We start from the raw sequence: 15,720 nt of genomic DNA on the forward strand, positions 1-15,720 counted from the left end.
AGAGACCTCGGGAGAGGCTTGGGTGGGCAGGGCAGTGAGGGAGGAAGATGCGTGACTGAGCTCCAGGGCTGTGGGGGGCATGCAGGGCTCCCTGGGGTGTGGGGAGGTCTCCCCAGAGAGCATGGCATTCGAGCTAGAACTGGAAGCACGAGTGGGGTTTTTCCAGGTGGAAAAGGGGGAAGGGCATTGCAGACGGAGGGGACCTGTGGCGTGTGCTCAGGGCAGGGACATGGATGAGTCATGGGGAGGGCAGGCTGGCGAGATTCCCAGGGGCAGGTGTAGAGGCCTTGAAAGGGAAGCCAAGCAGTGTGGACTTGATCCTGGCTGGGGAGGATCCAGGAGAGGCTGTGGTCGTGATGATGTTTGGGGTGGGGAGAGAGAATGTCTTGGTATTTGGGAGGTTTCCAGAAGATTCCTTGTGGTTGGTCAGGGGAGAGACCAATGTCTCTAGGGGCTGATCAGGAGATGAGGATGGCTAGGTGGTGAGGCCCTGCCAATGGAGAGCACAGCTAGGTGCCCAGTGCAAGGGGAGGGAGGCCCAGGGGCTGCTCCCTGTCTGCTTCTGCCCGGACCCCTTCCACGGGTGTCTCTAGGGGGCAGTCCTTAGCCAGGCTCTGACTGAGGTTGGGGGAGATGTGAGGCTGTGGAGAGGTAGGAACCACAGTCCTCTGGGTATATCCATTTATGGAGGTGGCACAGAGCCCAGGCCCCTCCACAGCCAGGTCATCTATCTCCACTTCCTTAGGGTCCTCTTTCGTAGAGTCTCGCCAAGCTTGTACTTTGCACCCTCACAGAGCTAAGAGAGACAGAGATACATGAGGACCGGCTGCTATCTGAAGGGGCTCCCATCCCAGTTGCAGGGTACAGGGATAGCTCTAGAAAGCTCTGCCTGTGGGTAGATGTGAGACATGGGGTAGTGCTGGAGCACAGGCCTGCCAAGCAGGTGGGGGTGCTTCATATAGAGGAGAGCCACCCCCGGGCCCTCAAGTTGACCTTAGAACAGTGAGTGTGTGCAGAGGGTGGTCCTTAACCCCAGGCACATTGAGGGTGAAACGGGGCATTGGGAACCTGACACTTGTTGCGGGGTGACTGTGGGGGTATATCTTCCCTGCACAGGTCCTCCACGTTCCCTCTGTCATGCACTGGGGCTGGCCTAGGTGGTCTTACCCCCAGATTCGCAAGCGCTCCTGTGCATCTGGGGATGGGGCACGTGCCGGCAGGTATTTGGAGTGAGGCAGCCAGGCCATCTGCTGCAGACCGGGAGCCCTCTTCCCCGTGCCCCTTCAGGTGACCTTGTCTGCTGCTCCTTCCACCAGGACACTGTGTGACAACCTGAGGCGGGAGCGGGACCGTGCGGTGAGTGAGCTGGCCGAGGCCCTGCGCAGCCTGGATGACACCCGCAAGCAGAAGAATGACGTCAGCCGTGAGCTGAAGGAGCTCAAGTAGGCTGGGATGGGCTCACATCTGGGAGCCCGGGGCCCCTCTCCCTTCTGGGCAAGGCAATGCTGAGTGCATTGGCCAGGGCCTCATCCTTCTGTGTCGACCTGGCTGTTTGTCCCTTCACTTCACTCTGTCTTGCTCTGTCAGTCTGTAGAATGGGTTTGAATGTTATCTCCATGTTGGGTTAATTAGAAATTCTTAGGCCAGAAATTCTTAGACACAGGGCAGGCACTGTGTGCCAAGGCACTAGGAAGGGAGGGCCCTGTTCCCAAGCAGTCCATTCGGGGCAGGCATGCATGTGTTACCCATTCATTCATTCCCCTACTCACTCACTCGCTGAGATTTTTCAAGTACCTGCTCTGTATGGGCCAGCCTCCATTAGAGGCACTGGAGAAATGGCACTGACAAGCATATCAAGACCCTTTCCTCATGGGCTCACAGTGCACACAGACCAAGGTTGGGTCCATCTAAGAGACAAGTAAATCAATGAGTAAAATGATGACAGATTGTGATTTAGAGTTTTAAAGGCAATTGCAACCCCCATCCAGCAGTCTGTTCTGCCTGTGTTATTTGGATGCCCATTTGGAAGACTGTTTGGGGTGTCAGACATCCTCCCCTTGGTTACAGCAGCCTCCCAGGGTGTCATTTAAACACTCAGTGGCCTTTAGTAGTGCATTGAAATACAAAGATCAGGGTTTAAGCATAGAAATTGGCAGAGCCCAATAGGCCATGGTCTAAAACCCAAATCTAATTGGAAAGCAGTGGCTCTCCATCCATTATGTGACATTTCCCTAGCTGTTAGTGTGGTGAGGGGGCAGTGAGAAGCTCGTGTGTGCGTGCAAGTGTGCAAGCCTTGCACACTCAAGTGATGCCCTTCAGAAGGGAGTGACAGCTTCTCTTCTTTTCCATTCAGTAAAACTCCTAATGAGACAAAGAGCTCCGTTTATTCTGTAAAAATCCAGACTCTCTGGAGCTTGGGTGCTCTCAGGAATATTTTAGGAGTTAAGAGGCAAGGCAGGACTCTTCACAGGGACCATCTTGGGTCTAGCAATGTGATGGAATCAAGGAGTTCTCTTTGAAGGGAAAGCCTAGAACCTCTGGGGCGTGAACATGGGATGTTTTGCCTCTTGTTTGGGCCAGAGTTGCCTGAAGCTTGTGCATTCAGCTTGTGTGTTCATTCAGTATGTTTGTGTTTGTGCCTCCTGTCTGCTAAGTTCTCTAACTGGCAGGATGCGGGTGAGGGGGTCTGTGTTGCTGCCTGGGAAGCCTCAGGCACTCCCTGGTAATTCTAGATGAGACAGGTATAGGGAGCATTGAATGCTGAGCTCGGCTGCATTGGCCTGGGGAGGGGTTGGGGCAGCTTGGAAGGCATTGGAGCTCTGCCCTGGAGGCTGAGTGGTATTCTAGAGCCGGCTGGTGAGAGCACAGCCTAGGCAGAGGTGCGGCCCTGGAGCTTGTCTGCTGGAGCAAGAAACACAAGTAGGTCAGGAGCCCAGTGGGCAGCTTTCATGAGCTGGCAAGGCAGCCTGGACCCAGATTTCAGGGAGGGTGTCACAGGCCAGTCACCTGAGGATATAATGAGGCTTCTGAGTCTCTCTTTCACATCCTTGTTACTGGGTCTTTCTCAGAACTAGTATTTTTAATTTTGATGAAGTCAAACCTATCTTTTTTTTTTTTTTTAAGATGCAGTTTCACTCTATTGCCCAGGCTGGAGGGCAGTGGTATAGTCTTTGCTCACTGCAACCTCTGCTTCCTGGGTTCAAGTGATTCTTGTGCCTCAGTCTCCCAAGTAGCTGGGATTACAGGTGCATGTCACCACACCTGCCTAACTTCTGTGTTTTTAGTAGAGACGGGATTTCACCATGTTGGCCAGGCTGGTCTTGAACTCCTGGCCTCAAGTGATCCACCCACCTCGGCCTCCTGAAGTGTTGGGATTACAGGCATGAGCCACCACGCCTGGCCATCAGTGAACATTTTTTAAAAGTGTAACAATGGCATTAAAGGAAATGTTAAGAACTACGTCTTCATCCTAATATAACTATTTAAGTGGCATTTCTGTTGCTGCTTCTGTCAGTTTGCATTTCAATTTGTGATATATTGGTGTTAACTTTTATCCGAGGTTAAGGGATTTAGGTTGAGATTCATTCCTTTGGCCATGGATGTGTAGTCGCTCCAGCATCATTAATTGGAGGCTGTCCTTCCTCTGTTAATGTATGCACCTTTGGTAGCTTGGGGCATTCCTGGGTTCCTTATTCTGTTCTACAGACCTGTGTGTCTGTCTCCCTGACAGCAGCACCGTCTTGATTGCTGTAGCTGTATACTACATCTTAAATTGGATAGAGAGTTTCCTCCCACTTAGTCATTTTCAAAATTGTTTTAGCGATTCTGATGCCTTTATGTATACATTTTAGAATAGCCGTCTGTATCTACAAAAAATCTTGTTGGCATTTTGATTTTATTTTTTAAATTAAATTTTATTCTTTTGAGATGGAGTCTCACTCTGTCGCCAGGTTGGAGTGCCGTGGTGTGACCTCTACTCCCTGCAACCTCTACCTCCCTGATTCAAGTAATTCTCCTGCCTCCCGAGTAGCTGAGATTACAGGCACATGCCACCACGCCCAGCTAATTTTTGCATTTTTAGTGGAGACGAGGTTTCACCATGTCAGTCAGGCTGGTCTCGAACTCCTGACTTCAGGTGATCTGCCCATCTCGGCCTCCCAAAGTGCTGGGATTACAGGTATGGACCACCGTGCCCAGCTGGCATTTTGATTTTAATTGTGTTAAACCTCTAGATAAATTTGGGGAGAATTTGTCTTTTTTAAAAAAACCACTGTGAAAACTCACAGATACCCCGGAAGCCTTGACCTGACTCTCCGAGTTATTGGGAAACAGCGGGGAAAGGAACCTGTTTTAGCTCTCACGAACTGCCTGCCTCATGAGGTTCAGAGCTGTTACGCGGTGGGATGTTTCACCTCCCAAGGGGCTTTCACCATGGCTCTCTCTCTTCACAGGGAACAGATGGAATCCCAGTTGGAAAAGGAGGCCCGGTTCCGGCAGCTGATGGCCCACAGCTCCCACGACTCGGCCATTGACACGGATTCCATGGAGTGGGAAACGGAAGTTGTAGAGTTTGAGAGAGAGACGGTAAGCTGCCTCTGATGGTTCTTCTCTCCTTCTCTGATGGATGAGGGAGGAGAAGGTGACCCTCTTGCAGTATCTCCCAGTTTCAACAAGTTTGGAGGTTCTCCTTTTCCTCCCAGGAGTGTGACGGCATCCTTTCCCGGCAGCTGTCCAGGCTGGGTTGCAGCCGGGGAAGGGCAGGGTCCTGGGGGGACGCTGACAGGGATGTCTGTCTGCAGTGGCCAGAAGGGGCAGGTTGCAGGTACTCATAGGTTTCCATCCTGGGGATGGAGTGTCTCATCAGATGAGGTGAAGGGACAGTCCCCCACATTGGAGTGAGCAGCTCAGGGGCTTAAGAGCCAAATGTTTCTGTCACTGCTTTGTGAAATGCGTTGCTGTTGCTGCTGTTTTTGCAGGAGGATATTGACTTGAAGGCACTGGGGTTTGATATGGCAGAAGGTGTGAATGAGCCTTGTTTCCCGGGGGACTGTGGCATATTTGTCACTAAAGTGGATAAAGGAAGCATTGCTGATGGGCGCTTAAGGTAAGAGTTGAGGCCCAGGCCCTGGAGGTAAGGTGGGGCCCTTCTCCCCAGTGCGGAGGACCCGAAGAGAGCCAGGTAGCACTTAGGTGAACATTTCCCAGCCTGAGATCTGTCCAAGGCCTGCAGTCTCAGCAGCTAATACTGCTCCAAAAAGAAACAGTGCTTCTCAGTTGCCTCTGAATCTGATTATTCTTTAGTTACCAAGTGCTGTCTTTTGCTCCTTTGGGTGGGAAAGTGCTCAGGGGGTATGTGTGAGAGCCCAGGACGTACATGGCATGCTCATTCAGGGAAATAGTCATGATGATAAAATAGCTAACACTATTACAGTGCTGGCTGACTGCTGAGTACTGGTTTAAATACTTTATAGAAATTAATTGATTAGTCTTTACAACCCTACAAGGTAGGCGTGATTATTGCCCCCATTTTACATATGAGGACATTGAGGCCTGGAGGGGCTGGATCATACAACTAGTAAGTGGTAGGGCCAGGATTTAAACCCAGGCTGTCTAACCTCAGCATCTGCAAATTTTACCAATGTGCACTCCTGCAAGAGGAAATTTTCTGAACGTGTATGTGAGGCACCCACTCCTTGGCAGTCAGCCCCCTGAATGGTAGTGGTGGGCGGCTAACCGCTGGTCCCACAGCCTGTGTGGGTGCTGAACTGGCTGTGCCCCTTCTCAGGGTCAATGACTGGCTGCTGAGAATCAACGATGTGGACCTCATCAACAAGGACAAGAAGCAGGCCATCAAGGCGCTCCTCAACGGGGAGGGGGCCATCAACATGGTCGTGCGGCGGAGGAAGTCCCTGGGTGGGAAGGTGGTTACGCCGCTGCACATCAACCTCAGTGGACAGAAAGGTAGTGGGCCTGTGGACATGGCAGAGTGCCTCAGGTGGCTGGGGCCCTTTTTTGTGGACAGGTGCCAGGGGTGCCCCTTAGAGTACCTCATTCACAGGGATGAGGGGCCGATGCCATTTAAATGTAGCCCATGTGCTTTGCTGGCAGGAGGTCGTCTGGGCCCTGAGTCTTGCTTTCTGAGTGTTTGATTTACCTGGGCAGATGTAAGGGCAGATGTAACTGAGCCCCCAATTGGTGGGACTGGGGCAGGGTGCAGGGGTAGAGAGGGTGCAGCCTGCTGACATCCTCTTTTGTGGGAAGATGGTAACAAAGATGAGGTAGGGTGACCGGGGCTGGGCAGCGAGGCCAGGGGCTACCCAGTGACCTCCTGTGGCTTGCAGACAGCGGCATCAGTCTGGAGAATGGAGTGTATGCTGCCGCCGTGCTGCCCGGAAGCCCTGCCGCCAAAGAAGGGTCCCTTGCTGTGGGAGACAGGATTGTTGCGGTAAGTCTCAAGGCTGGAGCCAGGGTCATCTGCTGTGCATAGACAGATTACATTTGGGAGGTTTGAGCAAGAAGTAATGAGCAAAGATTTTATATTTTCCTTGTTCTGGGCATTGTACTATGTGAACATTTAAACATAGGTTTCTTGATGGTATATTTCTATTTACTGTAGAAAATTAGGAAATAAAAGGTCTAGGAGGGAAATAAGAATCAATTGCGTTGCTACCATGTGTAGATGACCTTTCTCCATCTCTCTCTGTCGCTCAGGCTGGAGTACAGTGATGCAATCCCAGCTCACTGCAACCTCCAAAGGCCTAAGAGGGAAATAAGAACCACTTGCTTTCGTACCACCTGTAGATAACCTTTATTAACTTTTTTTCTTTTCTTTTCTTTTTTTTTTTTTTGATATGGAGTTTTGCTCTGTCGCCCAGGTTGGAGTGCAGTGGCGCAATCCTGGCTCACTGCAATCTCCGACTCTTGTGTTCAGGTGATTCTTCTGCCTCAGCCTCCTGAGTAGCTGGGATTACAGGCGTGAGCCACCACGCCTGGCTAATTTTTGTACTTTTATAGAGATGGGGTTTCACCATGATGGCCAGGCTGGTCTCGAATTCCTTACCTCAGGTGATCTGCCCGCCTTGGCTTCCCAAAGTGCTGGGATTACAGGTATGGGCCACAGCGCCCAGCTTTATTAATATTTTAAATGTAGTTCTCTACATTTAACATTCTCATGAATGTTTATCAAGGACAGTTTAAAAAATTGACATCATTGTGTTGTGACTTTTAAACACGACCCTTTTTTAAAAAAACTAAATGTAATACCTATTTTTAAATTTTTTTGTTACCAAAGTAAGTCCTATTTGTTGTAAAATAGCCAAGCAATACAAAAATATGTAAAATGAAAAGTGGCAGTCCCTTCCCCCTTTAATCCTGCTCCTAGAGATTGTCCCTGCCCCCATTTGGAAGATAAGTACCCAGCCCACATAAGTGCCCCTACAAATCTATATATACCTAGATAGATTTCTTGGTTTTGTTTTGCTGTTTATGTACAATAATGGGATCTGCAATTTGCATCCTACCTTGGATATCTTTCCAAGTCTAGCCTGGCTAATGTTACCCACCTTATGGTATTCTGTTGTTTGATTATATGTAGTATAAATTATCCCCTCCCCCGATGGACATAGAAGTTGTTTGCAGGGTCTGCAATTGCAAACAGTCCTGCATTTAACTTTACCTGTGTGCATAGACCCTCTGGAGACACCTAATGGTATCTCTGAGACTGAGCTACAAATGCCATGAGATTGCTGAGTCATAGGACATGCAAATTTAATACTTCTAACTAACCTTTTAAAATTGAAAATGCCAGCAGGCGCAGTGGCTCACTCCTGTAATCCCAGCACTTTGGAAGGCTGAGGTGGGTGGATCACCTGAGGTCGGGAGTTCGGGACCAGCCTGGGCAACATGGTGAAACCCTGTCTTTACTAAAAATACAAAAATTAGCCGGGCTTGGTGGTGGGTGCCTGTCATCCCAGCTACTCGGGAGGCTGAGGCAGGAGAATCACTTGAACCTGGGAGGCAGAGGTTGCAGTGAGCTGAGATCACACCACTGCCCTCTAGCCTGGGTGACAGAGCAAGACTCCTGTCTCTAATAAATAAAAACTAACTGAAAATGCCATACACTTTTTCATGGCATACATACAAAATTCCAATAGTACAAAAGGCAAATAGTGACAACAACTCTTCCTCTGGCTAGACCTCTTGTGTACTACTTCCCACCCCGATGGCAATCACTGTTAACAATTTATTATATTATGTCCCAGAAACTTTCAAAACATGTACATCTCACACATTTTTGGGGGGTTGGGGTAACCTCTATGGGATTATAATATACTCAATTGCTCATCTTGCTTTTTGTTTTATTTTTATTATTTTTATTATTTTTTAAGATGGAGTGTCACTCTGTTGCCCAGGCTGGAGTCCAATGGTGTGATCTTGGCTGACTGTAGCCTCCGCCTCTCAGGTTCAAGTGATTATCCTGCTTCAGCCTCCCAAGTAGCTGGGATTACAGGCACATGCCACCACACCCAGCTAATTTTTGTATTTTTAGTAGAGACGGGGTTTCGCCATGTTGGCCAGGCTGGTCTCAAACTCCTGACCTCAAGTGATCCACCTGCCTTGGCCTTTCCAAGTGCTGGGATTACAGATGTGAGCCACCACACCCAGCCAGATTTTAGCAGCATGTCTTGGAGGTCCCTCCGTATTCATATCTTTTTATTTTTATTTTTGTTTGAGATAGTCTCACTCTATTGCCCAGACTGGAGTGCAGTGGCATGATCTTGGCTCACTGCAACCTCTGCCTCCCAGGTCCAAGTGATTCTCCTGCCTCAGCCACCTGAGCAGCTGGGATTACAGACCTGTGCCACCAAGCCCTGCTAGTTTTTTTGTATTTTTGGTAGAGATGGGGGTTTCACCATGTTGCCCAGGCTGGTCTTGAACTCCTGACCTCAAATGATCTGCCCTTAGCCTCCCAAAGTGCTGGGATTTCAGGTGTGAACCACCATGCCCAGCCTATATTCACGTCTTTAGATCTACCTTGGTTATTTCCATAACTGCGTGTCATTCCTTAGTGACAGCAGCCTAAGCTGTTGATCAGTCCCTCCCGAGGGATAGTCTGGGCATCTCTGCCTTTACTTACATCTGTGTCGTGCTGCATGGCCACTTCATAGGGACCCAGGAGTGTGCCCTGGGGTACATTCCTGGGGTGAGGGTTTGCTGGGTCAGAGGGCATGAATGTTTAACATCCAGTGAGATCTATCCCCTTTGCTCCAAAAAGGTCATGGCTTTTTCAGTCCTCCCTGCAACGTGTAGGGGAACTCATTGCCTCACATCTTTGCCAATGTTTTTTCAAATTTTTGGGGGAGCCAGAGTATCAAAGCTATATGGCCATTATGAAAAATTTTTAAATGTGGATATGTTATAAGGAAAAAAACCACAAATTAATTTACTACTTCAAGATAATCACTCTGCAGATATTTTAAAAAGAAAACTTGACTTTGGCCAGGTGTGGTGGTTCACGCCTGTAATCCTAGCACTTTGGGAGACTGAGGTGGGTGGATTGCCTGAGTTCAGGAGTTCAAGACCAACCTGGGCAACACAGTGAAACCCTGTCTCTACTAAAATACAAAAAAATTAGCCGGGCATGGAGGCATGCGTTTGCAATCCCAGTTACTTGGGAGGCTGAGATAGGAGAATTACTTGAACCTGGGAGGCGGAGGTTGCAGTGAGCCGAGATCATGCCTCTGCACTTCAGCCTGAGGGACAGAGCGAGACTCCATCTCAAAAAAAAAAAAAAAAAAAAACTTGACTTTGAAATGATTATAGATTCATAGGAAGCTGCAGAGATAGTACAGGGGAGTCCTATGTACTCTTCTCCCTGCTTCCCCTCATGGTTGCACATTGCATGAGTATAATATCAAAGCTAGCATATTGACATTGGTACTGTGTGGTTGTTTGTGGTTTAACACATGTTGTTCTGTGTAACCACCACCATAATGAAGATGCGTAGCTGTTCCATCAGCACTGAGGTCTCCCTCCCTCTGCCCATTTGTAGTAACACCCCCTGCTCCCTCCCATCCCTGCCCTTGGCAGCTGATTTGTTCTCCATCTCTGTGATGTTGTCCTTTTGAGAATGTTACAGACATGGAATCATATAGTATGTGATCTTTGGAGCTGGGCTGTTTTCATTCCGCACCATGCCACCAAGATCCACCCAAGAGGCTGCGTGTGCCGGCCGCTCGTTCCTTATCATTGCTGAGCAGTGCTCTGCAATGTGGGTGTATCACAGTTTGGTCATTCACCTGTTGCACCTACACTTCTTAAGAAGGTCTGCACATAGCTGTGAGGGATGTGGGCAGAGATTCCGGGAGCAGGGTTGAGAGGTTCTTTGTGAACACTCACAGGGCCCCACTTCATGTGGTACTTTCTCTACAAGGCCTTTCCTATCCATGGTCTTGTTTTTAGTCCCCCTGCTTTCCCGAGCCACATGCATGCATTTATCTTCCATTTCCTCTGTGGAGGCAAGAGGCTGGGAAGTTCTGAGCTGAGGTCCAGTGCCACGTGGCAGGGCACAGCCAGGCCAAGATGTTCCCTCCAGGTCCTCGGTGTTCTGATCCCAGAAGGACACGTTCCTCCCCCAGCCTGCTGTGAAGGCTTTTGTGTTCCTCTACCTCAGAAACCCCTTAGCTGGACTCCTTGAGCCTCATCAGGAGGACCTCTATCCTTTGCCAACTCCTGACGTTGGCACCTTGCATTTGGTGACTGTCTAGCACAGGAGGTTAGGTGGGCAGAGACCCCAACCTGGTAGGCCTGAGGCCGCTCTGCCTGTGGCCTGACGTGCTGTCTGTCCTGCTCTAGATCAATGGCATTGCACTGGACAACAAGTCTCTGAATGAATGTGAATCTCTGCTGCGGAGCTGCCAGGACTCCCTGACCCTGTCCCTCCTGAAGGTAAGGGCTGGACGTGGCTCCGCTCTCATAGTCAGGAGTATGGGCAAAGCCCTGACTCCACACAGCCACGCTACTCCTCAGGGTCACAGGATCCTTGAGAACAGGGTGGGGATTTACCGAGTGCAGTGGGGGCAGGAACCCTGACTGGACGCTGGCCTGCAATCAAAAAACCGCAATCAAGGCCATGTTGGGCACAGTTGGGTACATTTGAATCTGGACCTGATAATTAGATGGCCTTAAGGAATTGTTGCCAATTTTCCTAGGTATGATGATGGTACTGGGGTTGTTATACAGGAGAATGGCCTTATTTGGGGGAGGTACAAACTAAAGTTGTTAGAAGTGATGTGTCATGGCCGGGCATGGTGGCTCATGTCTGTAATCCCAACACTTTGGGAGGCCAAGGCAGTCGAATCACTTGAGCCCAGCAACACAGCAAGACCTTGCCTCTACAGAAAATACAAAAAGCCCAGGAGGTCGAGGTGGCAGTGAGCCGTGATCGTGCCACTGCACTCCAGCCTGGGTGACAAAGTGAGACCCTGTCTCAAAAATGAAAGGAAGGGGCTGGGCGTGATGGCTCATGCCTGTAATCCCAGCACTTTGGGAGGCAGGTGGATCACCTGAGGTCGGGAGTTCAAGACCAGCCTGACCAACATGGAGAAACCCCATCTCTACTAAAAATACAAAAATAGCCGGACGTGGTGGCGCATTCCTGTAATCTCAGCTACTCAGGAGCCTGAGGCAAGAGAATCGCTTGAACCCAGGAGGTAGAGGTTGCAGTGAGCTGAGATCAGCATTTGTACTCCAGCCTGGGTAACAAGAGCGAAACTCCGTCTCAAAAAAAAAAAAAAAAAGAAAAAAGGAAGGGAAGTGACATGTCATGATCTTCGTAACTTGCTTTCCAATGTTCTGTAGTATCATTATAGATACAGACAAAAAGACAATTTAGTGAAATATTGTTGAATCTACATGGTACATTTATGGACATTTATTATACTTTTCTACATATTTGAAAAGTTTAATAATAGAAAGTTAGAAAAAATAGGCCCAATTTAGAAAACATCTCTTAATGAAATGGCTGGGCCTATTTTTTCTAACTTTCTATTAAGAGATATTTTCTAAATTAACTATTTTCAAATTAATTGACTTTTTTTTGGAAACAGTTTTATGTTTATGGAAAAGTTGGGCTGATACAGAATTCTTAGTACTCTCTCAACCACCCCACCACCACCATCCCCACTCCTGTCCCTAAGTTTCCCCAATTTTGGCATTTTGCATTAGTGTAGTTAGTACATGCGTTACAATTAGCGAGCCAATGTGGATGCATTAGTATTAACTATAATGCATAGTTTACATTAAGGTTCAGTCTTGGTGGTGTATTTTCTGTGAGTTTTGATGCAGGTAATGACATGTACCACCATTATAATATCATACACAGTAGTTTCACTGCTCTAAACATTCCCTATGCTCCCCATATTTATCCAAGCCCCTGGAAACAACTGATCCTTTTACTGCCTCCAGGCTTGTGTGTTTTCCAGAATGCCATAGAGTTGGAATCACAGAGTATATAGAGTGGCTTCTTCACTTGCTAATATACACTTAAGGTTCCTCCACGTCATTTCAGTTCTTTTTAGTGCTAATTAATATTCCGTTGTCTGGGTGTACCACAAGAGATATATTTTTAACAATGAATTTTTACTTTTATGTTTAATATTTTAAAAAATACTCAAGACATTATGCAGGTGATTTCCTTTTTTTTTTTTTTTTTTTTTTTTTGAGACAGAGCCTTGCTCTGTCACCCAGGCTAGAGTGCAGTGGTGTGATCTCACTTCACTGCAATCTCCATCTCCCGGGTTCAAGTGATTCTCCTGCCTCAGCCTCCCAAGTAGCTGGGACTACTGGTGCATGCCACCGTGCCTGGCTTATTTTTATAACTTCAGTAGAGACGGGGTTTCACCATATTGGTCAGGCTGGTCTTGAACTCCTGACCTCATGACCTGCCTGCCTCGGCCTCCCAAAGTGCTGGGATTACAGGCATGAACCACCGTGCCCGGCCCAGGTGATTTCAGAAAGTGTTCAAAGTTAATAAAACTTTGACTCTTCTTTGGGTTCAGAGTGACCAGGGCCATGAGAAATCTTCTCCATTAGGAAGAAGCACATGTGTTTGTGTGTATGTGCGTCTCTGTCTGCCTGTCTCTTTTTTAAGGGGCAGGTGGCCCGTTCCTGACCATTGCTTTACCTGTGGGGACGGTTTTCAGTGGCAGCTCCAAGTCCTGCCATCTCACTTTCTCTCTCACTCCTCTGCAATCCCTGCCTAGGTGTTCCCTCAGAGCTCCTCGTGGAGTGGCCAGAACATTTTTGAAAATATCAAAGACTCTGATAAGATGCTGAGTTTTCGAGCCCATGGCCCGGAAGTCCAGGCTCATAACAAACGGAATTTGATACAGCACAATAACTCCACGCAGACAGACATCTTCTACACGGACAGGCTGGAAGACAGGAAGGAGCCAGGCCCCCCAGGAGGCAGCAGCTCCTTTCTGCACAAGCCATTCCCTGGGGGACCCTTGCAGGTCTGCCCCCAGGCCTGTCCCAGTGCCTCTGAGCGTAGCCTGAGCTCCTTCCGCTCAGATGCCTCTGGGGACCGTGGCTTTGGGCTGGTGGATGTGCGTAGCCGGCGGCCACTGCTGCCCTTTGAGACAGAGGTGGGCCCCTGTGGGGTTGGGGAGGCCCCCCTGGACAAGGTGGACTCTGAAGGCTCCAACAGCGGCGGGACCTGGCCCAAGGCCGTGCTCAGCTCCACGGCAGCGCCTGAGAAGCTCTCCGTTTATAAGAAGCCAAAGCAAAGAAAGTCCATCTTTGACCCTAACACTTTCAAACGCCCCCAGACACCCCCCAAAATAGATTACCTGCTGCCAGGTCCTGGGCCTGCTCTCTCTCCCCAGCCCTCCAAGAGGGCAGGGCCTCTGACACCCCCAAAACCTCCCAGAAGGAGCGACTCCATTAAGTTCCAGCACAGGCTGGAGACTAGCTCCGAGTCAGAGGCCACTCTGGTGGGCAGCTCCCCATCCACTAGTCCCCCAAGTGCCCTGCCCCCCGATGTGGACCCCGGGGAGCCCATGCACGCATCACCCCCTCGCAAGGCCAGGGTCCGCATCGCTTCCAGCTACTACCCAGAAGGAGATGGGGACTCCTCCTACCTGCCGGCCAAGAAATCCTGTGATGAGGACCTCACCTCCCAGAAGGTGGACGAGCTGGGGCAGAAGCGTCGCCGGCCAAAATCTGCTCCCAGTTTTCGGCCTAAGCTTGCTCCAGTAGTGATTCCTGCTCAGTTCCTGGAGGTAGTGCTGAGCCCCAGGGTGCAGGGAGGGGGAGGCCTGGGGGGACAGTTGGCCAAAGGAGGGCTGCTGAGTGGCCCTGCACCAGTGTTCCAGGCTCCTGTTTAGCCTGGTACCTTTGCCTTTGCTGTTGGACTCAAGTGGGAAGTGGCCCAGCTAGGAGGTAGGTAAGTGGAGTGGAAATGCGTGGTAGTGGGAGTGTGACACAAGAGGGGAACATCTTCTTGGGCATAGCATTTGGTTTGCTTTTTTAATAAGAAGCTTTTGAACTTAAACAATAAAACCTAGGGCATGGACTTGCCTTGAAGGGCTAGGGAGATGAGGTGGCACATGTGAGGCTGAGTGGGCAGCAGGACGGCCTGATTGTGTGTGCTGTCATAGTTTCCAGAAGAGTGAGATTGCTGGGGACTGTGGAAAGCATCTCAGGCACCAGTCCACGCTGCTCACTGGGGACAGAGAGCTTCCCACAGGCCTGCACATCAGACAGAGTTGTATGTGCCTGATACACGTGTGCATTCTCACCTTTTACATGATCTCTATGTGAAAGATTCATTCTCTGTGGTTTTCTTCTGAAGTAAAGCTGCTCCCTTGCAGATGTGTAAGGCAACATGAATGGGCAACACTTCTCTCCAGCTGTCCCCTCCTGTGCCCCAGTGGGAGGAGCTGGTTCCTGGGACAGAAACTGGCTTGCAGAGCTGCCCAAGCGCTCTACTGTTTTCGTGTTTGTTTTTTCTTTTTTTCTCCAAAACGGAGTCTCGCTCTGTTACCCAGGCCTGAGTGCAGTGGTGCAGTCCTGGCTCACTGCAACTTCTGCCCCCCGAGTTCAAGCGATTCTCCTGCCTCAGCCTCCCAAGTAGCTGGGATTACAGGCACCCACTACCATGCCCAGGTAATTTTTGTATTTTTAGTAAAGATGGGGTTTTGCCATGTTGCCCAGGATGGTCTCAAACTCCTGACCTCAGGTGATCCGCCTGCCTCGGCCTCCCAAAGTGCTGGGATTACAGGTGTGAGCCACAGTGCCCAGCCATACTCCACTCTTTCTAGCAGACACTCTTGCCCTTGAATCTGCAGGAACAGAAGTGTGTCCCAGCCAGTGGAGAACTCTCCCCGGAGCTCCAGGAGTGGGCACCTTACTCACCTGGGCATTCCAGCCGGCATAGCAACCCCCCGCTATACCCTAGCAGGCCGTCTGTGGGTGAGTCAGCCAGCCAGGGGCTGGGGCTGAGGGTCGGTGTAAACGCGGGATGCCTAGTCTCCAGGGAGAGGGGAGGCAGCATTTCAGAGAGCTGCCATGACTTTTCAGCCCTGAGGTCCAGGGAACTGGGAAATGCTGCCCTGTCTGGGATGGTTTGTCTTGTAGACATGACATGTCTAAGCTTGTCAAAATGCTTTCTCCCCTGGGAAATAGGAAGCATGAAAGAGACTTCCCCACTTTTTACAG

General features: G+C 49.8%; 1 protein-coding gene across 3 annotated transcripts in view; it reads left to right on the top strand.

The window, feature by feature from the left end:
* Positions 1–15,720, top strand: part of DLG5 (discs large MAGUK scaffold protein 5) — a 135,451-nt gene that overhangs the window by 90,842 nt on the left and 28,889 nt on the right. For all 3 annotated transcript variants that reach the window (XM_050803329.1, XM_050803327.1, XM_050803328.1), the window contains exons 9-16: positions 1,317–1,442; positions 4,452–4,584; positions 4,977–5,104; positions 5,786–5,961; positions 6,342–6,445; positions 10,855–10,947; positions 13,263–14,282; positions 15,351–15,474. In XM_050803329.1, coding sequence (XP_050659286.1) covers positions 1,317–1,442; positions 4,452–4,584; positions 4,977–5,104; positions 5,786–5,961; positions 6,342–6,445; positions 10,855–10,947; positions 13,263–14,282; positions 15,351–15,474 — 1,904 coding nt within the window. The remainder of the gene's footprint in view (positions 1–1,316; positions 1,443–4,451; positions 4,585–4,976; positions 5,105–5,785; positions 5,962–6,341; positions 6,446–10,854; positions 10,948–13,262; positions 14,283–15,350; positions 15,475–15,720) is intronic.

This window comes from Macaca thibetana, chromosome 9 (assembly GCF_024542745.1).
Source record: "Macaca thibetana thibetana isolate TM-01 chromosome 9, ASM2454274v1, whole genome shotgun sequence".
NCBI classification, from domain to species: Eukaryota; Metazoa; Chordata; class Mammalia; order Primates; family Cercopithecidae; genus Macaca; species Macaca thibetana.